The 27,620-nt window shown below is 43.7% G+C and overlaps 1 protein-coding gene and 1 long non-coding RNA gene across 5 annotated transcripts; one reads left to right on the forward strand and one right to left on the reverse strand.

The window, feature by feature from the left end:
- The first annotated feature begins 3,088 nt into the window (after positions 1 to 3,088).
- Positions 3,089 to 27,207, forward strand: GPKOW (G-patch domain and KOW motifs). Of its 4 annotated transcripts, XM_079122762.1 has the most exons (13): positions 3,089 to 3,326; positions 3,821 to 3,967; positions 17,052 to 17,257; positions 17,929 to 18,083; positions 18,184 to 18,308; positions 21,649 to 21,758; positions 23,143 to 23,356; positions 23,829 to 23,961; positions 24,915 to 25,041; positions 25,250 to 25,373; positions 25,464 to 25,533; positions 26,674 to 26,759; positions 26,857 to 27,207. In XM_079122762.1, the coding sequence occupies exons 3-13, from the start codon at positions 17,085 to 17,087 to the stop codon at positions 26,989 to 26,991; spliced, it is 1,452 nt and encodes a 483-aa protein (XP_078978888.1). In that variant the 5' UTR covers positions 3,089 to 3,326; positions 3,821 to 3,967; positions 17,052 to 17,084; the 3' UTR covers positions 26,992 to 27,207. The 4 variants fall into 4 exon arrangements, with proteins under 4 accessions (XP_078978888.1, XP_078978889.1, XP_078978890.1 ...); XM_079122763.1 differs by lacking the exon at positions 3,821 to 3,967 and having other exon boundaries at positions 3,090 to 3,326; XM_079122764.1 differs by lacking the exons at positions 3,089 to 3,326; positions 3,821 to 3,967 and adding an exon at positions 5,033 to 5,146.
- LOC306650660 lies at positions 4,119 to 17,045 on the reverse strand. The gene is made up of 3 exons (XR_013760985.1): positions 16,830 to 17,045; positions 11,843 to 11,923; positions 4,119 to 4,816 (listed from the first exon to the last, which is right to left on the reverse strand). It is a non-coding gene; the product is annotated as an uncharacterized lncRNA (long non-coding RNA).
- Positions 27,208 to 27,620: the final 413 nt, after the last annotated feature.

Consider the following 27,620-nt stretch of genomic DNA (forward strand, 5'->3'; position numbering starts at 1 on the left):
CACACACACACACACACACACACACACACATAATGTAGGATTCTTTCTTCCTTTTTTTTTTTTCTGTACTCAGAATTGAACCCAGGGGTATTTTGCAACAGAGCTACATCCCCAGTCTTTCTTACTTTTATTTTGAGAGGGGGGTCTTGCTAAGTTGCCGAGAATCTTGCTAAGTTGCTGAGGCTAGCCCCAAACTTATGATCCTCCTGCCTCCACCTTCCAAGTTGCTGGGATTGCATGCACCACCAGTCCCAACTTGTAAGATTCCATTTATACAAGTATCTAATAACATAAACTGATATATAGTGACAGAATGGATCAGTGGTTACCTGGAGGAGAAGCCAGAGACAGGAAGGAGAAATTAAAAGAGAGGCAAGGGAAAATGCTTCACAGGGATGGTTCTCAATCCTGATAGTACTGGTTTCACAAATGTACACATTACATTCAAAACCTATAAAATTTTATGTTGGTTCCACTATTAGAAAGGTTTGATTAAATTAATAAATTGTGGCGGGGTTGTGGCTCAGTGGTAGAGCGCTCACCTAGCTCACATGATGCCCTGCATTCGATCCTCTGCACCACATAAAAATAAAATAAAGGCATTGTGTTCACCTACAACTAAAAAATAAATATTTTTAAAAAGAAACAAATAAATAAAAATAAAGTTTAAATTCTTTTTTTTTTATAGTGCTGAGGATTGAACCTGGGCCTTGTGAAAGCAAGGCAAGCACTCTACCAACTGAGCTATATCCCTAGTCCAAAGTTTAAATTAAAAAAAAATTAATAAGTTGGGTGGGACTATGAGAGATATTGACTTAAAGTCATGAATGAAGTGAGGCTTAAAGGGGTTAATTGTTTTATTATATTCGTGAATGGATGAAGCTGAGAGGGGCATTGGTTCAAAATCGCAAGGATTAAGGGAGCTTCGCCTTTCCTAGTGTGATGGTAATCAATATTAATTAAAGATAAGTATCAACACTACTACCAAACAGCCTAGATGGGCACAATGCAGGTGACTTGGAAGCTTTATTACTAATTCCATTGGCAATCCTGCCACACACACAACTCATCGCCCCCATTTTCCAAAGGGGTACATTAGGGCTCCAGATGACACAGTGGCTGGGGCTCCACCTTCCCATTTGTATTTCATCTGAACTTCTTACCCTCTCAGCAGCCTCGGTGACACAAGCACCCCTCCTCAGCCTCAGGCTTTGTCCCTGGCCCCCAGAATTGTGACCCTGCTGTCATTGGCTTCTCTGTGCATCCCTACTCAGTGTCCTGAAACTCCAAACCTTGTAATTCATCCCTGGGAACATACTTAGACCCTCCAATCCTTCATAGACCCCCAAGTCTGAGTATCTCCCAGTCTGGAACCTGTTCCCCAACTCCATCCATTTGGCAAGCTCCCTACCCTGGGTGTTTGGAAGTTTCCCTTCACAGTCCACATGTCCCACCCCTTGGGCAACACCTCTACCTCCAAGACTCTTCCATCCATGGAGCCACAGGGCCTCAAGCTCCCTTTCTCCACTCTGTAAGCAGCCTGCTACCCACCCTCAAGTTCCTGGATGTCCAAACCCCAAGTGGGAAGCTGCCCTGTTCACCTACTGGAGCTGAAAGTCTCCACAAAAAGTGGGCACAGAGGCTGGGGTTGTAGCTCAGTGGTAGAGCGCTTGCCTAGCATGTGTGAGGCGTTGGGTTTGATTCTCAGCACCACATACAAATAATAAATAAATAAATAAATATCCATTGAATATATATATATATACATATATAGAGAGAGCGTATATATATATATATATATATATATATATATAGAGAGAGAGAGAGAGAGAGAGAGAGAGAGAGAGAGAGAGAGCAGTGTAGGGGGTCCAACATGGCCTCACTCAGACAAGGTCAAGTCAGAGATGGGGGCAGGGGACTGAAGGAGGAATGAAAGCAGAGACTGTTTATCGCCTATGACAACACTTGTCCATACATGTCAGGACCTGAGAATCCATGACACATAGTAAAACCATCACTGACCAAGTCAGGGCAAGCTCCCAGAGAACAGCATTGCTGGCTAACTATGGTGCACTGCACATGTCTCTGAGCCTTTCAGACCCTTAGTTTCTTCTACAAAGGGATGGTCACAAGCCCTAACTCACTACAACTCCATTCCTCCTTCCTCCTACAATCAAACTGTGCCCAATGGCTCCCTCATTGGGGCCTATGTCCCTAGACAAAACTCTTCAAACTTAGGACGGGCCTCATTCTTCCACTGACTTTGACTGGTGTCTCATCCCACCCCAATGCCTTCAGAGCCTCCTCAATTACGGGCTACCACCTCTCCTTTACGCTCCAGGTCACTGGCCCATCTCAGTTTTTGAGTTTTCTGAATTCATGATGCTCAAGGTCCCAAAACCTCACATGGCCCCCAAAGCTCAGAGGGTAGCCTCCAGCCCCGTCATATACTTCCATTTCCCCAATACAGACTATCTTAGGCAAACTTTTTAAATAGTAATTTAATGAGAGCTTATTATGTTCAAATTTATGTGAGAGGTTGCAGAATTTAGTGATAAACTTGGGCTGTTCTGTTCCTGTTTTTAGTTGAGTTCACTGTACCCTAACTTTTGTGGACCTCAACTTTCACTTCCTATGCCTAGAATAACAGCATCCCCTGTGTGGAAAGAAAAGCCCAGTCCAGGGTTCTCAGTTAACAGGGACAGTACCTGAGGTAATAAAAATCCAAGGGTTCCTAATTATTCCCACAGTCAGGCCTCTTGCCTGCAGCCAGGTAGGTCACCACACAGGTTGGAGCAACAAGCATGGGACTGGCTGACCTGTATCCAGGACTGGACGGATCACCAGGGGAGCTCGTCTAGTGCTCCAAAAGCATCACAGGCAACTATGCATCCATCAGATCTAATACTGGCCATGGAGCCATGTGCAAGGGGCACCACGGACCCTAGGGGGAGCAGAGGAGGTAACTAGGTGAAGTGAGGAAGGGAGAGGGGACTTATCCTCTGCCAACCACGCCCACCTACCTGCTCCTCACATTTTCCATCCTAAGGTGGTAAACAAAGTATCTCTGGTGCACAAGCAGCAGAGGCGGGGGCCTGGGGCCAGAGACAGTGGCTGGGCTCCAGGGCCTTCTATTCACCCCAACCCTCCCCCCACCCAAGCAGAGAGGCGGTGCAAAAGACCCAGCTGATAGGAAGGAGGCTGTCAGGAGTCTTTAGAAAGTATGCCTGTCCGTGGTTGCTGGGGACACCTGACCACGCAGTGTCTTAGTGCATTGGGGAGGCAGAACGGGAATCTCTAGGGACCTTTGGAGGGGGCATCTACAGGTACGTGGCTCATGTGGGGTAAATGGGCCTCTGAGGGATCTCTTAAGAGTAGCAGGGTTTGCTTAGGAGATGTGGAGGGGAAATCGGGCGTCCCAGGGCTGGGTGTGTGTGTGTGTGTGTGTGTGTGTGTGTGTGTTGTCCAGCAGGGTCCCTAGAGACATGGTGGGAGAAGTTTGGCATCTAGAGTTATTTAAGGGACAGTCAAGGAGCTCCTGAGAAATCGATCTGGTGATCGGAGGGGTCCGGGATTACTTGAGTGGAATGGCTACCTGCAGGGACATGGTCTGGACAAGGCGGGGGTCCCCCGGCATACCGGCGACGGTCAGGGGTCCCAAAAGAGGAGAGGGACAGTCGGCGACTTTCAGAACAATGAAGGGAGTGGCCAGGAGTCTCCGGGCCTGTTGAGGAGCATTTCTAGGTCTCAGGACTTCTGGAATCGTGGGCATTCTTGGAAGCTCCGAGTGTGCGCTGACCTGTTCCCCTCTTCCGCGCAGGCCGCGGCCTTCCCCCGCCGGCTGGCCCCAGAGCCCGGCGGCTGCTGGGGCGGCTGGACGCGCGCCCCCTGGCGGCCAGAGCTGCTGCGGACGTGTCGGCGCTGGTACGCAGGGCGGGCGCCACTTTGCGCCTGCGCCCCAAGGAGGGTGCGTGACGGGGAGCCGGGAGGGAGCGGGGAGGGAGCGGGGAGGGAGCGGGGAGGGGCGGGGGTGGGACGGGATTGGGATGGGCTGTGTTTGGAGGTGACTGGCCCCCGAGTTGTCAGTTACGGGCCTGGGTGCGGCCCAGGGGTGTGACTGGGTCGGGAGGGCGGGGTTCAGAGGGCTCTTCGAGGGAGCAGGGCCTTGGGGTTATTCTAACATATTCCGGTAGGGCTATTGAGCTAGGCGAGCGCCAGACGACTCTTTGAGGGTGCTGGAGTGAATGATTATTCTGGTCAGCGGAGCTTGGAAGGTTATTTCTGGGGAGTGGAGCCTGGAGCGTGCTGGGGGCGGGTACTTGTTGAATGCTAATCCAGGGGTGGAGGCTCTGAGCGCCTGGAGGCGCTGCCTGAAACGTGAGGAATGGGGTGGAGTTTGGAGGCTAATTAGAGGGCGGGGCCTGGGATGTTCAAGAGCCCAATCCTCAACTAGCAGCTTCCACTGTCGCTTCTGTGAGGCGTGGGATCTGCGTGTTATCATCAGCTAGGGAGGTCTGGAGGATTATTCACATATAGCTGACCCAGGATTATTTACTAAAAAGGCAGAACCTTGCTGGGCACGATGGTACACTCCTGTAATCCCAGCGACTTGGGAGAATACCAGATTTGAAGCCAGCCTCTGCAATGCAGCGAGACCCTGAAGCAATTTAATAACACCTCTTCTCACACTTAAAAAACAAAATAACGACTGGGGATGTAGCTCAATGATAAAACGCTTCTAGGTTCAGCACCCAGTACCGAAAAAGCGTGGTAGGGGAATTGGTGATAGAGCTCCACTGGGTTCAATCTCTGTTACCTAAAAATAAATAAATAAATACATGAACGAATACATAAATAAATAAGTAAATAAATCAGAAGGCGGTGCCTTGAGTCACTACCTAGTGGGCAGTGCTGAAATAAACTGGGGACACGACCCGGATGTAAGTTCAAAAGAGTAGAATGTTAATTTAGGGGCGGGGCCTCTGTAGTTGCTATGACAAATCCCCTATTGCTGCTCAGTCTCTTTCACTTCCGCAACCATTATCATGCAGGACTCTGAAGCCAATGTTATGGATAGTGACCTGCTCCAAGATCCCTTTGCCTCCCCAGCAGATGTTCTTAGTTGGTAAATACTAATACTAGTAAGGTATGTATACCTGGGCCAATTTGGGGTGCTGTGAACAGTCCATGGTGCTGGAAAGTACCTTAAGGGACCCTGGGTTCAGGAGGATTATTGTGGTAGAGGAGGATGAGTGTTGAAGAAGGTCGGTGGCAGGACCCACGTTGTGAATCTAAGCACAAGGCCTGAGTCAATGTCTAGAATCGTGGAAGACTCCTCTCTGGCAATGCGCATTCAAATGTGTACCTGTTTCCTAACTTTTTGTATGCCATTTTCTCTCTTTGTGAAAAGCTTTGCTGCCCAGTCATAAGAATACATTTATATTTTAAGAATCAGAACTGTGTAGGGAATGTGCCCAGTGGTTGAGCACCTCTGGGTTCAATTCCCCTGTACCAAAAAGAAAGAGAGAGAGAGAGAGAGAGAGAGAGAGAGAGAGAGAGAGAAATATCAGACTTGTGTATACTATATTTCCCTGTACCTACTGCTTCTTTCTGCCTTTATTTTGAGGCAATGTGTATCCAGTCTAGGACCTTGTGCACCCTATGCAAGCATTCTGCCACTGAGCTAAACCCACAACCAAAAATGACATATCGGCAGGCTTTTTTGGTGGGGCAGGGCGGGGATTACTGGGGATTGAACTCAGGCACTCAAGCACTGAGCCACATCCCCAGCCCTGTTTTGTACTTTATTTAGAGACAGGGTCTAACTGAGTTACTTAGCACCTTGCCATTTCTGAGGCTGGCTTTGAACTCGAAAACCTCCTGTCTCAGCCTCCTAAGCCACTGAAATTACAGGTATGAGCTACGGCGCCTGGCTTGGTAGCTGTTTTATTGTGTTTCTTGCAGTGCTGGAACTAAACCCAGGTTGTGGTGCATGCTAGGCAGTCACTCTACCTCTGAGCTACAGACCTAGCCCCTGTGACTGTGGATTTTTATTTTTATTTCTTTGGTACTGGGAATTTAACCCAGGGCCACTTTACCACTGTGCTACACCCCCAGACCTTTTTATTTTATTTTTAAATTTCAAGACACAGTTTCACTAAGTTGCTTAGGGCTTTGCTAATTTGCTGAGGCTCATTTTGAACATTTGATCCTCCTACCTCAGCCTCCCAACTGGTTGGGATTTCAGGTGTGCAACACCACCAGCAATTGATTATTTATTCATTTATTTATTTTGGTAACGGGAATTGAACTCAGGGGCTCTTAACCACTTACCCACATCCTCAGCCCTTTTTAAAAATATTTTATCTAGAGACAGGGCCTCACAGGGTTATGTAATCATCATCCCAATATAAATTTAGCATATTTTGCCCCCCCAAAACAACCCTAACCTTTAACATTCATTGTCCCTATTGTCCTTCCCTACCCCTCAGCCCTACAAAATCACTAATGTACTATCTGTATGGATTCATGTCTTAACATTTCCTAAAAATTGAATTAAACAAGGATAATGTTTTTGAGGTTCTACATTGTAACATGGGTCAGTACTTCATTCTTTGACAATATGTATTCCACTGTATGGAGATACCACATTTTTAATCTATTCACTGGTAGATACGTTTTGATTGTTTCAGCTTCTTGGCCATTATGAATAATAGTGCTCTGATGGTACTCTGAACATTTGTGTACGAATTTTTGGTGCTTTTTTTTTTTTAGATACTGGAGATTAACCTCAGGGATGCTCTACCTCTGAGCTATGCCTCTGGCCCTTTTGTTTAAAGAAAAGGTCTCACTGAATTTCTGAGGCTACTTTGGAACTTGTGAGCCACCAGGATGATTGGCATGTGCCTCCTCACCTGACTTTTCTGCCTTTTTTTAAGGTGGACACGTTAGTGGGTTTGTGAATTTATATGTCATTGTGGAAGACTTTCGTTTTCTGAATAGATAATTATGTTTTTATGTGCCTTAGATAAACATGATTTGATGGGCAGAGTATGAAGCCCCCCAAATTGTCCACAGCCCAGTCGCAAGAACCTGTGAATGTTACCTTGTATGGGAAAATATACATTGCAGTTGTGAATAAATTAAGGATTGTGAGATGAGGAGATTATCCTGGGAGGCAATATGATCAAAGTGGTCCTGAAATATGAAAGGGGGCTGAGAGTGTAGCATGCTCTGGGTTCAATCCTGAGCACCACAAAAAGAAGAAAAGAAAGTGGGTTCAGGAGAATCAGAGAAGGGAATTTGACAACAGCTGCAGGAGTGAGAGAAAAATTTTGAAGATGCTAATGCACTGGTTTTTAAGACAGAGGAAGGGGCCAGGAGTCAAGGAATTCAAGCAGACTGTAGAAATTAGAAAAACAAGAAAACTGATCCACCCCCAGAACCTGCAGAAGGAAAGAAGCCCTACTGACATCTTGATTTTAGCCTGATGAAATTTCTGCCCTATAGAACTGTAAGATAATACATTTGTTTTAAGCTAGTGGGATCACTTGATGAATCATTAATAGAAAACTAATACAGATTTTAAGGATCTTTTAATTGTGCCTGAAGGTCATTCATATATTTTCTCTGGAGAAATGCATGTTTAGATTCTTAATCAAATTTTCAGAAGGTTCAGCCTTGAGCATAAGTGCAGTCACCCTCGGATGACTTAGCTTTTAACTAGATTCTCATCATTTTCCCCCTGACCTCTCTTTTCTATCTGGTCTGAGTGTATTTGTACCACATCTTTCTGTTAACCTCCACTAATTTTTTAAAAATATTTTAAAAATTTAACTGAACAATAATTGTACATTTATGGGGCACAGTATGTCATTTCAATTCATGTACATGAAGTTTAATGATGCAAACATTACAGATCAAGATAATAGGCATATCCATCACCTTAACATTTATTGTTTTTTGTGTTGGGGTCATTCAAAATCCTGTGTTCTCTGTCTTTTTTTGCTACCAGTGATTGAACCTAGGGGTGCACTTAACCATTGAGCCACATCCCCAGCCCTTTTAATTAATTTTTTTTTTTAATTTTAGTGAGACCCTGTCTCACTAGGTTGCTTACAGTCTCACTAAATTGTTGAAGTTGGCTTCAAACCTGTGATGGTACTATCTCAGCCTCCCGAGCCACTGGGATTACAGGTGTGTGCCACCACACTCAGCTAAATGATCGTTCTTTTTAAAAGAATATTCACTGGTTATGGTTAGTTTGTTGGGAAGAATGTCCAAGTTCCTCATGCTATCATTCTAGAAGTACTTGTCTTTATTTTTTATTTTCTTCTGCTCCTCCTCCTCCTCCTCCTTCTTTCCTTTTTTTTTTGTGGGGGGTTATGGGGATTGATTCCAGGAGTGCATAACCACTGAGCAACATTCCCAGCTGACAAGGTCTTGCTATATTGCTGAAGCTGGTTTTGAACTTGGGATCATTCTACCTCAACCTCCCTAACAGCTGGGATTAAAGGCGTGACCTGCCACACTTGGCTCCTAGCCCCCCCCCCATATATATATATCATTCATATATATGTGCAAATATGCATATATGTATATATACTTATATAAAATATATATTATTACAGGCATGTGCCACCATGCCCAGCCCTCTCTGTATTTAAAAATGGTGTTATATAACTAATAGAGAAGAATATGCATAAAACATACATGCACAGTTTAACAAATTATAAAATTAATACCTGTGTACTTCTAGGTAAAAGAAAAGAATGTGACTAATTCCACAAAAGTCCCCTGCACATTCCTCAAATTGCTTTTTTGACTTAAAATATTCTAGCTATTGTTCCCTGTCAATCCACAAAGAACTATACCTTTTAAATAATAGTATAACATATGTTCACTAATTTTTCTCCTGTTACTGGTGATTGAATCTAGGGAAATTTTGATTGTTTTATATAGGTGTGTATTCGCACATACACATTCTGGGGGTTGAGTCCATGGCCTCACAAATGGGAAGCATGTGTTCTACCAATGAACTACACCCTCAGCCCCTCCAATATATATTTTTGTGGTGCTGGGGATTGAACCCAGGGTCTTGTACATGCTATGCAAGTGCTATACCACTGTGCTCCATCCCTAGGTCCCTCCAATATTTCAAGAACCAGAAGAAATTTATTTACAGTGGCTGGAAGTAGAGCTCAGTGATAAGCAGACAAGGTCCTTGGTTCAGTCATCAGCATCCACCCCTCCAAAAAACAGAAATTTATTTATAAAATTGTTTACTTGACCAATAGTAAGACGCAAGAAACAAGATCCTACTAGTAATCTTTTTTTTTTTTTTTTTGCTCCTTGTTGTCATTTTAGTACTGGGGACTGAACCCAGGGCCACTCTACCACTGAGCTACATCCCCAACATTTTAATTTTTCTATTTTGAGACAGGGCCTTGCCAGGTTGCCCAGGCTGGTCTCAAATTTGTAATCCTCCTGCCTGAGCCTCTCCAGTACCTGGGATTACAGATATGCACCACCACACTGGGCCCTCCTAATAATCTTTAAGCCAGTTAATTACAAGGGAATGATCAGTTCTCCTCCTGATTAGTAGACTAGAAAGATATCCTTCTGAATGTCCTTCAGTTGCAAAAGGACATACATGTAACCAAAGGAGTATCACTAGCATCATGGTATTTGTGGTCCATTTGAGTAACAGCTATAAGAGTACTATCCCCACTTATCTCGATTTTTTGGTTTTATCATCTTATCCTACTTGTGAGTTTTCTGTTTTGTCAAGAGTATTTAATGGGAAAAAAGAGTCTTTAATGGCATGGTAAATGAAAAGATATTATTATCGGTTCTTATTCTGACTATAAGTTCTTCTCAAGTAACTTCCTATTTTAGTCAGTTTTTTTTAAATTTTCTTCTCCTTTTTTCCCCCTTTTTTGGGGTGCTGGGGATTAGAACCTAGGGCCTTGCGCTTGCAAGGCAAGCACTCTAACAACTGAGCTATATTCCCAGCCCTTCTTTCTTTTTTTCTGTTGACTACTACTTTTTTTTTCTTCTCAACAGTCAGCTCCTTTCTTTTCTCTATTCTCTCCTCCATTGGTGGCTCCTTTCTCTTTTGTTCTGAACACCGATATGAACTGCTCTGGTGTGAGTGTTACTGTGGATTTAACTCACAAGTGCTCTATCACTGAGCTACACCACCAGCTCTATTTATTTTTGACACAAGGTCTCCTTAAATTGCCAAGGCTAACCTGGAACTGTGGTCCTCTTGTCTTCAACCTCCAGAGTGTCTGGGATTACAGGTGTGACCCATGGCACCTGGTGAGATGAAATGATTTCCAAATGGCCTGGTGTGAACTGCTTTTTTATAGCCTTCCCGGTTCTGAGCAATTTCAGTGGCAAAACCTTGTGCCCTGAGAACAACCTACTTGCAGCAAAACATTATAGGTGAATTCCTCCACAAACCCTTCAGATGTCTAGCAGAATGACTTCCACTTCCCTTTCACCAATTCTGACTTGAGTTCTTCTGGGTCCAAGACATCTATCTTGAGTTCCTCAAGATGTTCTTGGAACTCAGAGATTTGGTTATCCACTTTGGTGTTTCAGGGACTACGGGTCAATTGATATAATCAGCTTGTAATAGATTTCAACATATTGTGTTGTTCTTGTGATCCAACTTATCCCAGTATCAGGTTGCCAATCTATGTCCTTCTCCACCCATAATCTTTTCTGTTTATTTCTTTGTGATATTGGTGACTGAACCCAGAGACACTCTACCACTGAGCCACTGAGCTCTATCCCCAGACCATTTCTTTTCTTTTCTTTACTTTCTTTTCTTTCTTCCTTTCTTTTCTTTTCTTTTCTTTTCTTTCCTTTCTCTCTCTCTCTCTCTCTCTCTCTCTCTCTCTCTCTCTCTCTCTCTCTCTCTCTCTCTCTCTCCTTTCTTTCTTTCTTTCTTTCTTTCTTTCTTTCTTTCTTTCTTTTGGTACTGGGAATTGAACCCAGGGTTACTTTACCACTGTGCCACCTCCCCAGCCCTTTTTTATATTTTATTTAGAGACAGGGTCTCACTGAGTTGCTTAGGGCCTCGCTAAGTTGCTGAGGCTGGCTTTAAATTTGTGATCCTACTGTCTCAGCCTCCCAAGCCACTGAGATTACAGGAGTGGACCAACCTGCCTGGCCCTGTTCATTTTTTGTGAGACAAGGTCTCACTAAATTACCCTGGCTGGCCTCGAACTTGTGATTCTCCTACCCCAGCCTCCTGAGTCACTGGGACTACAGGTGAATGCCACCATACCAGGTTTGTCTGCTTACACTTTGCAGATCCATTTCTAATTGTACTTCCTTGGTAAAGTCTTCTACTGCCTTGGTCTTTACTGGTTAGCCTTAAGCTATACTCATTGGATCTAATGGCCTGAACCACTTATCTAATATGTATCATATTTTATTTGGGTGATATTATGATTCTCACATTCCTTTGTCTTGTTTATCAAAAAGCATCATATACTTTTTCCTTAGGAATACTGTTGTTGCAAGGCTTGCAAGGTGACTCTTTAGGGAGAAAATAATCATGTGCCATGGACACTAGCTCCCCAGAAACTGGCTCAACTGTTTCACTAGTAGCCTCTGTGCAGCAGCCCAAAAGGTATCTCCAAAAATCTTTAAATGGAAAAAACCCTAGACTAAAAGCCTTATAGAAAAAAATATCCTGTCAGCTGGGCACAGTAATGCATTCCCATATTCCTAGCTATTGGGAAGTCTGAGGTAGAGGACTGGAAGCAAACCTGGGCAATGTAGTGAGATCCTATCTCAAAAATAAACGGGGCATGGTGGCACATACGTGTAATCTCAGTTATTCAGGAGGCTGAAGGAGGAATATCGCAAGTTCAAGGCCAGCCTCAGCAACTTAGTGAGACCCTGTCTGAAAATGAAAAATTAAAAAATGGATGGGTTCCCATCCCTAGTACCAAAAAAATAAAAAATTAAAAAATGGCTGGGGATGTAGCTCAGTGATAGCGGACCCCTGAATTCAATCCCCAGTACCACAAATTAATTAATTAAACAAAATAAAAGGAGTTGGGGATATATTTCTGTGGCAGAGTAGTTGCCTAACATGTATAAAGCCTTGGGTTTGATCCCCAACACTGAAAAATAATAATATTATAAGATTTCCATTCTTTCCTTCAATTCCATTCTTAAAAGTGGAATTACTGGGTCAGAAAAGTTATACATATTACAATATTTTATCTAATATAGGTTGAGTCATTTTTTATTAGGAGAGGAAAAGTTTATTTTGCTCATGGTCTCATTCCATAGATTCTGATTCCATTTCTTTGGGCCTTGGGTGAGGCAGAACATCATGGCAGAGGAAAGAAGTGCAGGGTATGGCAATCAGGAACCACAGCAAAGTTGAATCATTTTGTGTCTCTATCCATAGTGTATAAAAATGTTTATTCGATCATTAGCTATTCTGGATGTGACCTATGGTACTTACTATTTGAGTCTTTGACCAACTCGGTCTCTCTGAGAGAGTCCCCTCATCTGTAAAGTGAATTTAAAAATTGTTCTCAACTCACAGAGTCCCCTGGAGGACAAAAGTACTTAAAGTAGTGAGAGGTTCTACCAAATAAGTATTTGCTGGTTTGACTATTGGTCTTTTCTAATGTATTTAAAGAATGATACATTTCATTATTCTTTTATTTGCACTGCTTTATTACTGAGGTTAAGAATCTTGTGTGTGTTTGTACATATGCATGTGTGCATTTTGTGTGGTGTTGCTGATTGGACCCAGGAAAACTGTACCTACTCTACTGAGTTACATCCCTAGCCCTATTTATTTATTTATTTTATTTTGGTACTGGGGTTTGAACTCAGAGGTGCATAATCACATCCCCAGACCATTTTTATATTTTATTTACAGACAGGGTCTAACGAAGTTGCTTACAGCCTTGAGAAGTTGCTGAGGCTAATTTGAATTTGTGACCCTCCTACCTAGTCACCTAAGTAACTAGGATCACAGTTGTGAACCACCATGCTCCATTAGAGATTAAAAATCTTTACATGTGCTTAATGGTTATTTGTATTTTTTCTGTTGCAAATCACTTGATTATGTTCAATGCTCATTTTTTCAGTGGAAGAATGCTTACCTTTTATGGTTTCGAACTGCAGGAGCTCTTTGCATGTTGAGTGTTGAGGATATTGACTACATATTTTTCATACATGTTACTTTTTTTTTTTTTTTAGCTACTGGGAACTGAACCCAAAGGTACTTTACAACTAAGCCACATCCCCAGTCTTCTTCATTTAAAAAAAAAAACCTTTTAGTTGTTAATGGACCTTTATTTTATTCATTTATATGCACTGCTGAGAATCGAACCCAGTGCCTCACACATGCTAGGTGAGTGCTCCACTGAGCCACAAGCCCAGTTCCCCGGCTTTCTTTTTATCTTTTCTTTTGAGACAGGGTCTCACTAAGTTGCTGAGGCTGTCCTTGAACTTGTGACCTTCCTGCTTTAGACTCCCAGCTGTGTTTTCAGTTATAACCACACTTTTAATTCCTGTTTTTCCCAGAATCCCAGATTACCTTGGGCTGTGTGTGGTGGCACACACCTGTAATCCCAGCACCTGAGAAGACTGAGGCAGGAGGATCACAAGTTTGAGACCAGCATTAGGAATTTAGTGAGACATCCTGTCTCAAAATAATGAAATGGGCTGTGGATATACCTCAATGGTAAATTGTTCCTGGGATCAATTCTCAGTACAACAAAAATATAAAAATAAATTTTAAAAGAGACTGGGGATGTAGGGATGTGGTAGTGCTTCCTTTACAAACAGGAAGACCTAGGTTTGATTCTCAGCACTGCAAAAATGAATTAATAAATAACAATTTTTAAATAAATAAATAAAAATTAATAAGCCATAGAAAAAACATGAACCCCCAAGATGTGATTAGAAGGACATATTATCCCCATGACATTCTTGCCAAAAGGTCATAATCTCAGTCTAGTTAGGAGATATCATCAGAACAACCAATACTGAGGAATGTTCTACAAAATAATTCACATGTACTTTTCAAAATGCTAAAAGCATGAAACACAAAGAAAACCTGAAGAACTCAGAGTGGAGAAGACAAAATAGGCATATAATTATATTGTAATAGCTGAGATCCTAAGTTTGATCCTGGAAGAGAAAATGGTCTACAGTTTAGTTAACAGTATTGCACCAATGTTGTCAATTTCAGGATTTGAAATATACTATTGTTATATAAAATGTGGTGATCTAGATAAAGGATATATAGGAGCATTCCACAGTATTTTTGCAATCTTTAAGTTTAAAATTATTTCTAAATAAAATACTAAAGAATTTTATCATTGCATATTGAAAACCACAGTGATACACACCTGTAATCCTAGCTACTTGAGAGGCTGACCTAGAAGGATTCTATATTCAAAGCCAGCTTTGGTAACTTAGAGAAACCCTGTCTCAAAATAAAATTTAAGCCATGTGTGGTAGCACATGCCTGTAATCACAGGCTTGGGAGCCTGAGGTAGGAGGATCACTAGTTCAAAGCCAGTCACAGAAACTTAGTGAGACCCTAAGCAATTTTTCGAGACCCTGTCTTGAAATAAAATATTAAAAAGGGTTGCGGATGTGATTCAGTGGTTAAGCGCCCCTAGGTTCAATTCCCAGTACCTAAATAAATAAGATTTTAAAAGGGCTAGGTCTGGGCTTGGGCTCAGGAGGCTGAGGCAGGAGGATCGCAAATTCAGTCAGCCTCAGCAACTTAGCGAGGTCATAAGCAACTTAGGAAGAGCCTGTCTCAACATTTGAAAAAAATTAAGAAGGGCAGGTGATGTGGCTCAGTGGTAAAGCCCCTCTGGGTTCAATCCCTGGTATCAAAAAAAAAAAAAAAAAGGTTGAAGTTGTACCTCAGGTGTAGAGTGCTCTTGGGTTCAAGTGCTCTTAGGTTCAAGTGCTCTTGGGTATCCCCAGCATACGTCTCTCTTTCTCTCCCTCTCAGCACTCCACAAACAAAATGAAAACCATAGTGGCTTTGAAATTGAGATCCACAGACCTTCCTAGGCCATGAGAAACATGACTGTGGAATTGATGGAGCAATAGTCTATTTCCAAGACCATTCACTGAACCAACATTCTATTTCGCAAAACATTGTGACTGTATCCCCATTTATTTGTGTTTGTATATTCATGTTGAAATGATCTAGCACATTCCTTTCATCCAAGTGGTATGCTATCATAATTCATTTACCCATCCAATGCTGATCATTTAGGAGGCTTTCAAGCTTTTGCCATAATAAATAATACAATAATGACTCATAAAAATAATTTTGCACATCTTCCACTGTTTCCTTGGAATGAATTTGTATTAGAATTATAGAACTCTTATTCTTTAATTTTTTTTTATTTTTACAGATTGCATTTGGTTCACTGTACACAAATGGGGTACAACTTTCCATTTCTATGGTCGTACACAATGTAGATTCGCACCATTCATGCAATCATACCTATAAATAGGGTAATACTATCTGTCTCAGTCTACTATATTCCTTCCCCCCACCCCTCCCGCCCCATTTTCCTCTACACCATCCAAAGTTCTTTCATTCTTCTCTTCCCCCGAATTCTTACTCTTGACTATTTGTTTGAGTATCTCTCTTCTGCTCTAGAAATTCTTGAGGTTGGGGATGTGGCTCAGTGATACAGTGTTTGCTCCAAATTCCCAAGACCCTGAATTGACTCCCAGCACTACAAATTCTTAAAGTCTTACATATGAGATATCTGTCTCATTAATCTTTGAAATCTTAGGAGCTGGCTCTCAAAATCTTTACTATTGCTATATTTTTAAAATACCTGTTTAGATATGACTTTTCCATGCTGGCAATGTAGCTCAGTGGTAGAGTGTTTGCCTAGCACATGGGAAGCACTAGATTGGATCCCCTGAACTGCAAAATAAGTCAGTGTCTCCCCCTGGACTAGAGGCCCTATAGAAACGACCCATTTTATTTCAATTTGAATCCAGTGCTTTAAATTTAATCCAGTGTATATTTAATTTTGGCATTAGTGGGTACCATTTACATATATATTATTTATTATTCTATACAAATACTGCTCACTGAGGTTTGGGGGTTTTGTCTGTTTTGATTTTTTTTTTTCTTTATTTAGCAGGGCTGGAGTTGGAACCTAGGGCCTTGATAGGAAAGTGCTCTGCCACTAAGTTACATCTCCAGCCCAATCCTGATTTTTTTTTTCTTCCTTTTTTCCAGTACTGGGAATTGAACCCAGGGGTGCTTTACCACTGAGCTACATTCTCAGACTTTTTAATTTTTTTATTGAGACAGGTTCTCACCAATTTGCCCAGATTGGCCTTGAATATGTGATCCTCCTACCTTAGTCTCCTGCCTCCAGAGTACCTGGAATTCCAGACCTGTGCCACCATGCCCAGCTTTTTTGTTTGGTTTTGTTGTTTTGCGGGATTAGGGAACCCAACGACCCAGGGCCTTGGGCATTTCTTTCTTTTATTACTAGGCGGGAGGGGGGGCTGCTTAACCACTGGGCCACATGCCCAGGTCTTTTATTTATTTTTTTTTAAATTTTGAGACAGGGGCTAACTAAATTGCTGAGGCGGGTCTCGAACTTGCAATCCTCCTGCCTCAGCCTCCTGAGCCGCGGGGAATACAGACTTGCGCCACTACGAGCGGTCTGAGATCATTTCTTAATGATTTATTTTCATCTATACTTCTTTCATCAGTAGGGAACAGTAAGGTGCACACAATAATAAATATTTGTCAAACTCACGAAAAGAATCAATACCTGGGAAGGATAAATCAACCTTCCACCAGCACTACTTCTCTGAATAACATTTTCTTGTAGGCTAAGCTCAGAGGGCTCCTGTGAAGCATAAGAAAGCGACGATTGCTTCCCAGGGCCCCTACTCCGCCTTCGCCTGATGATGCCGCACTGTTGTATGGGAAAGGTAGTTCTAGTACTCAACGGCTGGCCGCTAGCGAACTGACTTCAAACTAAATTTCCCAGCAAGCAGCGCACCAATCTGGGAACCCGGGCAAGATGGCGGATGCAGAAGACGATGTTTTGCAGCCAGCGGCAGCTTTAGCTGCCCCAATTTCTTTCGGCTTCACTCGCACGTCCACCCGGAGGCGTCTGGCGGACCCGAGAGACGGCGAGGGTTCGACCCCAGAGAAGGATTTCTTGAAGACCGTGGAAGACAGGGAGCTGCAGAGGTGAATCGCTGCGTCTTTCACCCAGTGGAAATCGGTGCAGTGGGCACAAGCGGGAGGGTGGAATTTGAGTTTATTGTCCTGGTGAAAGTGACCTAGAAATCCTGAAACGCATCCTGAGTAAATTGATGGAGGCGAAAAGGGGGATTCTGTAGGAGAGGTGGGAAAATTGGGCTTGGTGGCCATGGGAATTGAGAAGAGATGATACATTACTGGGAGGGAGAATTTTAGAACATGGGGACACTGCGGTATGTGCGTTTTGAGAAAGGGAAAAGAGGGGAACATGACAGGGCCCCTAGTGTGTCAATTGAAATATTGGGGCCTCTCTCCGATTTGGAGAACGAGATGGAGCTGGAGATTCAGGTTCAGGGAGGCAATCTTCAGGTTAGTTAGTAAAGGAGACTCCCAAGTGCCTGAGACCTCCAGAAAAGAATCAATAATAATCTAGAAATAATTCCTGGAAGACACTGACATTTAAGAGTTAGGAGAACTGTGGGAGAGAATCCAGTCAATGCACTGTCAGAGACATAACCGGAGAGACAGAAAGCAGAAAGAAGGGCGTGGTCCACGGGGCTGGGAGTGAGTTTGACTTGTATTTCTCTGAATGAGGAGTGTGACTCAGAACTCACTGAGACTACTACTCTCCCAACCTCACTCCTCTGTGTCCACATCAGTGTGAAGCCCACAGAAGCTCCCAAAGAACTGGTCATCCCGTTGATCCAGAATGGCTATCGTAGGCAGACGCTGACACAGATGACTGGGCCATCCACAGATACTGAGGCCTTGGTGGATGGAGTGCTGTCCCAGGCAGTGAAGGAACTCATTGAGGGTGAGTGACCTCCCGCCTTTGCCCTGTGCCAGTGAAGGAAGACGGGAGGAAGGTGGAAGTATAGGGTGGGACCTCACTGCTCCCTCCCATTCTTCCTTAGAATCCAAGAAGTCTCTGGAGGAGAGAGAGAATGCGGGTGTCGACCCCACGCTCGCTATCCCCATGGTCCAGAAAGGATGCACCCCCAACGGGGAAGGGGCAGACAGCGAACCCCGGGCTGAGACAGTGAGCTGCCCCTTGACCCCTCCTGCCCTACCCTCTCCACCCAGTCTGCCAGGCTTACCTCCTTGCACATAGCAGGGGAAATATGTGTGTGTCCCAGAAGACTGCTGCCCATCCTTTCCTCCTTCCATTCTTTTTGGAAGCATAAATGAATAGATATTAGGGTGTGAAAAGAATATCTGAATTCTGGGATTATCTGAATAAGATGGAGAGCAAAGGGAATAGGAAATGTAAAGGCCATAAGTGTACACACTGCCTGGAGTGGTTTTTGTGTTTGATTTCTCTCTCTTTTCTTTTTCTTTCTTTCTTTCTTTCTTTTTTTTTTTTTTTTTTTTTTTTTTTTTGACCTGGAGTGTTTGTGAAAACACCAAAGAGATCAATGTGCTAGAGTGGAATGAATGAGGGGGAGGAAAAGTAAGATGAAGGCAGAGGGGGCTATACCAATCAGGGCCTTTGCCAGGGCAAGGACTTTGGGTTTTACTCTAAGTGAGATGAAAGCCATTGGCAGGCCCTAAGCAGGAAAGGGCTGTGACTTATGATTTGACAGGATCTCTCTGGCTGCTATGAATAGAACAGACTAATAAGTGAAGGTGGAAGTAGGGGGACCAGTAGTCCATGATAGAGATGATGAGGATGCCATCAGAATGAGGGAGGCCTGTAAAGATAGATAGGGTTCAGTGAGAAACAGAAGAGCTCAGGGTATACTTTTTATTGAACCCTGGGTGCTCTACCACTGAGCCACATCTCTAGCCCTTTTTTATAATATAGAGACAGGCCCTTGCTAAGGACCTTGCTTAGGGCCTTGCTAAGTTGCTGAGACTGACCTTAAAGTTATGATCCTCCTTCCTCAGCCTCCTGAACTGCTGGGATATACAGGTATGGGCCACCATGCCCAGTCCAGGGAGTACTCTTAATGAAATCAACAGCACAAGCAGTGGCGCAGTGGGAGGAAATAAGTGTGGTGTGTGTACACTAGTGAGGCAATTTGTGATACATCCAGCAATTGTAATGGATTGAAGGAGTGACAGTGGGAGGTGACAACAGGAGAGATGTATCTATGGAAATAACCAAAGTCTGTCTTTCATACTCATGAATCAAACTTTCTTTCCTTTCCTTTCCTTTTCTTTCTTTCTTTCTTTTTTTGGTGTTGGGTATTGAACACAGGTGAGTATTACCATTGAGCATGCACTACCATGCGTGGCATGGACCCAATTTTCCACCTCTTCATTCATAATTTTTTTTGCAATGATTCTTTGGTGCCTATTCCTACAGCTTTGAAACATCCTTTCTTTCAATTGAACTATTCTCAACAGCCTTCAGATGTGCTCTTTTTTTTTAATCTTTAAAAAAAAGGAATCTCACTATTTCACTCCAATTCTTTTTTTTCTTTCTCTTCTTTCTTCCACGCAGGGAATAGAACCCAGGGCCTTGCACATGCTAAGCAAGTGCTCTACCACTGATCTGTGTCCCCAACCCTCCCGTCACTCTTTTTCCTGTTCCAGTTTTGGCTTCATTTCTCTAAAAGCCTCCTCCCAAAACTTTCTGTGTCTTAATTGATCACAGTTCCATACATCCTTCATCTCAGTTTAAAAATCTTGATATAACCAGGTGTGGCACACATCTGTAATCCTGTTGCCTCGGGAGGTTGAGGCAGGAGGGGTGCAAGTTCAAAGCCAGCCCCAGAAATTTAGCAAGGCTATCAGTAACTTCATGAGACCCTGTCACAAAATAAAAATAAAAAAGTGCTGGGGGATGTAGCTCAGTGATAAAGTGTCCCTTGGTTCAATTCTTAGTAACAACAATAAAAAAAATTATTGACCTTGCTAGGAGTTTTGTGGTATCTACCTGTAATCCCAGACACTCCGGAGGCTGAGGCAGGAGAATCACATGTTTGAGGCCCACCTCAGCAGCTTAGGGAGATGCTGTCTCAAAATTAAAAGATAAATAAGGCTTTGGATATAGCTCCGTGGTAAAGTGCCCCTGGGTTTAATCCCCAGTACAAGACAAATAATTAATAAAATAAAATAAATAAAAATTAAAAAGAACTGGGGATATAGGTCAGTGGTGAAGCATCCCTGGGTTCAATCCCTAGTGCCAAAATAAATAAATTCATCTTAGAGTCATTCTTGCCTCTCCCCTTTATTTCATGCCTCATATACAGTCTGTCAGCCCAACCCAATCATCTCCCTTTTCAAAGTGTATCTAGAATTTGACCATTTCTCACCATCACCACTACCAAAACGCTAGGCTGAGGCACCAGTATCTCTCATCTGAACTATTGCAGTAACTTCTTCATGGGTCTCTCTTGTGGTTTCCAGCTGACTTGCGGCCCTTTGACTCCTGCTCAGTTTTCCTCATTAACCTCTTAACCATCTCTTCTGCCTCCACATCAGTCACATCGAGTTTCATGATACTCACCACACACACCAAATCTTGCTCTGCCTTGGCCTATACTCTTACTGTTCTCTCTGCTTGGAATACTTCCTTCTCATATCCTCATGGCTCTTTCTGTTATTTCCTATCTCTGCTCAAATGTCACCTCAGTGGGATTCCTACTCTGTTTCTCTTCATCCCCTTAACCTACTTTTTGTTTGTTTGTTTGTTTGTTTGTTTTTTGGAGACTGCATCCTGCTATGTTGCCCAGGCTGGCCTCAAACTTATGAGCTCAAGTGATCCTCCTGCCTCAGACTCCTGAGTAGCTGAAACAACAGGCACACATCATTGCACCCAGCACTACTTTAATTTTTCTTCATAAATCTCATCACCACCTAAAATCCAGGAGCATTGACACAGGTCTGTAATCCCAATGACTCAGGAAGCTGAGACAGGAAGATGACAAGTTCAAGGCCAGCATTGGCAACTTAGTGAGACCCTAAACAACTTAGTGAGACTCTGTCTCAAAAAATAAAAAGGACTGGGGATATGGCTTAGTGGCAAAGTACTCCTGGGTTCAATCCCCAGTCCCCCCCCCCCAAAAAAAAATTCTTACCACCTGATGTATCATGTTCTCTGAATTTGAGTTATTATATATCTTGACAACTAGAATATACACCCCACAAGGGCAGAGATTTTTTTTCTGTTTTGTTCACTGCTTCATCTCAGCACTTGCCAAGTAGATTAGTACTTGCCACAGAATAGGTGCTTTGCAAATATTTGTTGAAGGACTGAACATAAAGGAGGAGTATAGTGAGGGATGGTGAGAGGACATTAAAACTTTGCCGTGAGATGACTGGTCAAGAGCTAGAAGCATACAGGATTCCCCAGTGGGCAACGGCAAGTACGTTTCCAACAGAGGGCCTGCCATAAGCAAAGCCTGATCTCTTTTCTCTGCCTGAACATATAGGTGCCAGAGGAAGCTGATTATGAGGCAGTCCCTGTCGAAGCCTATGGGCTGGCCATGCTGCGGGGCATGGGCTGGAAACCTGGTGAGGGCATCGGTCGCACTTTCAATCAGTGAGTTATGGGGTAGGGGTGAGGGAGTCAATGGATGAATTGTGAACAAGAAGACCCCCATAGTTGCTGCCAACCTAGAACTATCCAGGCAGGGAGGAAGGATACATTATCACTCTAACCAGTTCTAAGTAGCCCCTTCTACTTCTTTCAGTATCCTATTTCCTTTCGTAACTCCATAAGAAGATCCTACTTACGTAAAGTTAACTTCTCAGCATCGGTTTTCCTCATCTGAAAATGAGGTAATAGTACTGAATTCACAAGTGTGTTTTGATAGTTAGATGTAATTATATTCATGAAGCATATACAGTAGTCCCTGGCCCACAGTAAGCACAGACTAAACATTTGCTACAATCACCCAGCTTTAAAATCCCTTCTTTGCAATTGCAAACTCCAAAGAATTCTCAAAACCAAATATTTTTATCATAAACCCCCATTTGGCAGCCAAATGACTGGAATTAGCATTGAACATTTGATAAGCCCATTTCCCCTGCGTGGTATGCAAGGCTAGAGATATAGCTCAGTTGGTAGAGTGCTTGCCTCACATGCACAAGGCCCTGGGTTCAATCCCCAGCACCACACACACACAAAAAATCCTTCTCTCCCCTGCATGGTATGCATGGTATGCATATTCATATGATTTCTCCTGTGGAACTATTAGTGTATTTGGTTACAAGGACCCGACTTAGATCCCACTACAGATACTAGATAATGGATGGTATATGCACAATGTTATTAGGTTGAACCAAATGAAAATGCCATTTTGAGTGCTAGGGTGTATTTAAGTGATAAAGCATGTGCTTAATATATGTGAGGCCCTGGATTCAATCCCTAGCACCACAAAAAAGATAAAAAGAAATTGCCATTTTTATATATCAAAAAATTCCTAGGTCCTGTAATGCACATATTAACTTTTAAAAAATGAAACCTGGGCTGAGGTTGTGGCTCATTGGTAGAACACTCTCCTAGCATGTGTGTAGCACTGGGTTCGATTCTGAGCACCACATGTAAATAAATAAAAATAAAGGTCCATCAACTACTAAAAAATATTTTAAAAACTAAAAATAAATAAATAAAGCTGTTTTAAAAACCTTAAAAAATATTCCTAGAGCTGGGGCTGTAGCTCAGAAGTAGAGCACTTGTTTGGCATGCATGAGGCCCTGGGATCAATCCCTAGTACCACTACATAAATAAAAATATAGATACGGGCTGGGGATGTAGCTCAGCATTAGAGCACTTGCCTAACATGTGCAAGAAGGCCCTGTAGCAAAAAACAAACAAAAGGACATTGTTGATAATATGGATGGGGTGGGCTTGGATGATGGAAAGTAAAATGAAGCACTATAGGTTGTTGCATCCTCCGACAAGCCTGTATTCCTTTCTACAGAGTAGTGAAGCCCCGTGTCAACTCACTGAGACCCAAGGGGCTAGGACTGGGTGCAAACTTGACTGAGGCCCAGGCCTTGACCTCCACTGGTTCTGAGAGCCTACTGAGGTCAGATGGGGAGCAAGAGAAAGATAAGGAAGACCAGCCTCAAGGGCTCGTGCCTGGAGGAGCTGTGGTTGTCCTTTCTGGCCCTCACCGAGGTCTCTATGGAAAGGTAAGGAACCAAGATATGCCTGAAGCTAAGCAGGGGAGATTGATTTGAGGGCCAAAGGGAGGAAGAATTGGGTTTGGAATAGAAAGGCTGAGAGTTAATCTTTCAGGCCTGCTTCGCCCACTGCCTCACTAGGTAACTCAGGACCATTTGGTGGGTTTTTATGAGCCTCAGTTCCCAGCTAAAGGGGAGAGAGAAACATCAAATACCACAGGGTACTTGAGGATTAAATAAAGAATATTTGAGTCATACAGTCTGTTGAGACAGACACAGGAATCCAGCCAATTCTTAGGGGTCACAGTTAGTAGAAGAGACAGAGTAACCAGACCTGCTCTCAGCCCTCAAGGGTCATAGCCTGGTGGAAGAGGTACACAGGGCTCAAGCCTATTGGAGGTAAGGTGTGGACAGCTTGATCCTAGGGATGTGGATGGAGTCCACTCAACCCCTCTCTGTCTTCTCCCTCCCCTGACTCTAGGTGGAAGGCCTCGATCCTGACAATGTGCGAGCCATGGTCCGTCTAGCAGTGGGCAGCCGCATGGTGACTGTTAGTGAATACCGTCTGCGGCCTGTTTCCCAGCAAGAGTTTGACAGAAACTCCCTGCATCTTGGTGAGTGAGCCACTTTCGTACCTGGGAGATGTGGAAGAACACTGGAGGAGGGCAAGGCCTGTCTTGTGGGGTGGGTTTTTGATCTGTAGGGGCCATGGCTAGTGGTCTGCCTGGCTGGTTTTACTTCTGATCAGAGGTCAAGACATGAGGATTTTACTCATGTTTTTGCTTGGTGGTGCTGGGATGGAATCCAGGGCTTCTTGCATGCTAAGCAGGCATTCTACCACTGAGTGACACCCTCAGCCCAGTTTATTCAATGTGATTGAAGGAAGATTGATCTAGTACCCCTGGTTCTTTGTCCTCTCCCTAAGGGGGAAGAAATAACTGTGGAAAACAATTCCTACTCTTGGGAGGTCCTTGTCTATTTGGGATGATGTTGCTCTCTTTTGCTAGGGAGGGAGACCTACAGTTAAGGTGTGACAAAAGGAGGCCAGCAGAATAGCCCAGGTGAAGAGCTGACAGTAGGAGGGATTTGGCAGATGGGTGAAGATATCTCTTCAAGACTCTGTAGTGCACACTAGGTAGCTACTTCTGATGAGCGCTCAGCATGGGCTTGGTGGCTGAGAGGTTTCCTGAAGGAGGCCAGAACAGTGGAGCAGAAGGGGAAAAGCATTCTCATAGTCCTGGCGAATGCACAGTGGGGTGAGGGGTGCTTTAGCAGATGGGAGATGGCCATAGGGTGAGATGTGGCCTTGGAAGGAAAGGGCAGTGAGAGTTGGGTGCAGTGGTTTACATTTATAATCCCAGCTGCTCAAGAGGCTGAAGCAGGAGAACCACAAGTTCAAGACCAGCCTCAGCAACTTAGCAAGATCCTTTCTCAAAAAAGTTTTTTTTTAAAGGACAGGGATGTAGCTCAGTGGTAAAGAACCCTGAGTTCACTTCCCACTACCAGCAAAAAATTAAAGTGAGAAACTGAGGCTTTTTCCTGGCTTTCCCTACACCCCCTTGAACAGGCCAGGTGAGCAAAACTTCATTGGGACAACAGAATGGAACAAACTCATCATGGAAGGCCCTCCAGAATCAAGACCTCCATGTCCGGTGGGAAGACTCAGAAAGGAAGCGGAAACACCCTCCAGACTGGTGGGACCTTGGGCATCTGGGGAGGAGGAAGTAGGCAGGGTTGTGGGAAGGCTTGAGCAAACAGAGAAGGCTTCTGGTGCAAGGAGGAGGGTACAGAGATGCAGCTAGCAACTAGCAACATGAGTGGGTTTGACAGCACAGGCAAAGGTAGGGTAGCTGGAATGTGTATGATAAAGAGCTAAGACTGGTGCTGGCCCTCTTTCCACAGGAAGGATGAGCCTGCAGCCAAGAATAAGAAAGCAGCCCCCATGACTCAGCACTGGTTACACAGGGACCTGCGTGTGCGGTTTGTGGACAAGCTGCACAAGGGTGGCCAGTATTACAACACCAAGGTGCAAAGCCCACAGATTAAGGACCATTCCTCACCCAGGGACTGGGCCCATTAACTCTCTAAACATTTTTCATTCCCTTCACTCTTCTAGATGACAATTGAAGATGTCTTGAGCCCAGATACCTGTGTGTGTCGGACAGATGAAGGCCGAGTTCTGGAAGGTGAGTGTGAGCCATGGCAGCTGGGGCAATCCCATCCTGGAGGCTGATCAAGAAGAGTGTCTGAGGCCAAGAATCTTGCTGAGGCATAGCATGAGCAAGGCTCTGGGTTCCACCCTTAGCAATACACACACACACACACACACACACACACACACACACACACACACACAAATCTGGAAAGGCTCAGCATCCTCTTACAGAATATTAGACAATTTCATGAGAGTGATTATATGAAACCAGCTCTCCCCATCTGTCAAGTTAGCATAGAAATTACTATTTCTTCCTCTGTTGACTGATGCCTACAGGAATGTATTGAGCTCCCAGTGCAGGGCTGACAGCATGCCCACAATAAACAGAATTTGTAGCCAGGCACAGTGACACATGCTTGTAATCCTAACTACTCCAAAGTCTTAAGGTAAAAGGATCTCAAATTTGAGGCCAACTTGGGCACTTAGCAAGACCCTGTCTCAAAGTGAATTTTTTTAAAAAGGTTGGGGATGTAGCCCTGGGTTCCATCTCCAGTACTAAAAAGTCAAATAAAACTGTCTTACACACTGTATATAAACGCTCCTTTTTACAGTTATTTGTTTTCTTTTTTGGTACTAGGGATTGAAACCAGAGAGTTTAAAAAAATTTTTTTTATTTGTTCTTTTTAGATATACATGTCAATAGAATGTATTTTAACATATTATACATATATGGAGTGTAATTTATTCTAATTTGGATCCTATTGTGGTTGAACATGATGTGAAGTGGAGTTACACTGGTTATATATTCATATATGAACATAGGAGAAACCACAGATACTTTACCACTGAGCTATATCCCCAGCCCTTTCTACTATTTTATTTGTTGAGATTTTATTTTTGAGGGGCTGAGGCTGGCCTCGAACTTGTGATCCCCTTGCCTCAGCTTCCTGAATCGACAGGACTGCCGGCATGCACCACTGCACCCAGCCTTTTCACAGTTATTTCTGTGAATTGCTCCCTAGGCTTCCTCACCTGTTCACTGGGTGTGGTGGAACCTCATCTGTCAACCGGGTGTAGAGTGGCTCTAGGGAATATGGAAAAGGCCTCTCTGGTAGACCTGGCTGGGGTAGCCCTTGTTGCAGGCCTCACTCCCCTCTCCCCCCATCTGCAGGCCTGAGGGAAGACATGCTGGAGACCCTGGTCCCCAAGGTAGAGGGAAACCGTGTGATGGTGGTACTGGGGCCAAAGGCTGGAAGGGTAAGTCCCAAAACTGGAAATAGAGTCTTGGTGGTCATTCAAGGGATGTCCCAGAGTCTAGGCTGGTCTTGCTGACTTCATCTCCCAACTACTCTAGGTGGGACACCTGATGGGCCGAGACAGAGCAAGGAGCCGGGCTTTGGTGCAACTGCGGAGAGATAATCAGTTGGTGGAGCTACACTATGATGCTGTCTGTCAATACATGGGCCCCAGTGACTCAGATGAAGACTGACCCATGGGACCACTACTAACCCATAGGCTGTTGCCAGTTTTGTACTGTCTGATGAAGTTGCCTTCAAGAATACAAGAAGATAATTGCTCATTCTCCCTTGCGGTGCAGTCCTGCAGGGCAGGGACAGGGGAATGGATGGATGAACCAGAAGAGAATCTGGAAAAAAACCTAATATTTACCAGAATTGAGTATATAATAAAAACCATTTTAAATATTTAGTAGATGAAATTATAAGTTGAAATTAGTGTGGAAACCTTGCTGACTGAGGTAGGAACCATTTCATTTGCCAGCTTCACCTTCCTGCTCACGGTACAAACAATCACAAATTCATTTCTGGAATATAGAAATTGTAAAGTGTGTCCCCTGACAGACACTGTGGAATCTGTAATGCTACATCTTTGAACAACTTCCTGAGTGCCACAGTTTAGAACTTAAATGTCCCCCAAAGGTCCATGTGTTAAACACATGGTCCTTGGGGTGGCACTATTGAGAGATGTTCTGGACCTTTAAGAGGTGGGGCCTAGTGGGAAGTCCTTGAGTTATTGGGGGCATGCCCTTGTAGGGAATTGTGAGACTCTAGTCTCCTGTTCTCTCACTTTTGTTCCTGGTTCATGAGGTAAGTAGTTTTG

This window comes from Sciurus vulgaris (assembly GCF_902686455.1).
Source record: "Sciurus vulgaris genome assembly, chromosome: X".
NCBI lineage: Eukaryota > Metazoa > Chordata > Mammalia > Rodentia > Sciuridae > Sciurus > Sciurus vulgaris.

Excerpts from the sequence above, each read along its gene's own strand:
- GPKOW (XM_079122762.1), top strand. The coding sequence starts at position 17,085 with ATGGCGGATGCAGAAGACGATGTTTTGCAGCCAGCGGCAGCTTTAGCT. Across the intron at positions 17,258-17,928 it reads GAAGACAGGGAGCTGCAGAG|TGTGAAGCCCACAGAAGCTC; the intron begins GTGAATCGCTGC and ends TGTCCACATCAG. Across the intron at positions 18,084-18,183 it reads AGTGAAGGAACTCATTGAGG|AATCCAAGAAGTCTCTGGAG; the intron begins GTGAGTGACCTC and ends ATTCTTCCTTAG.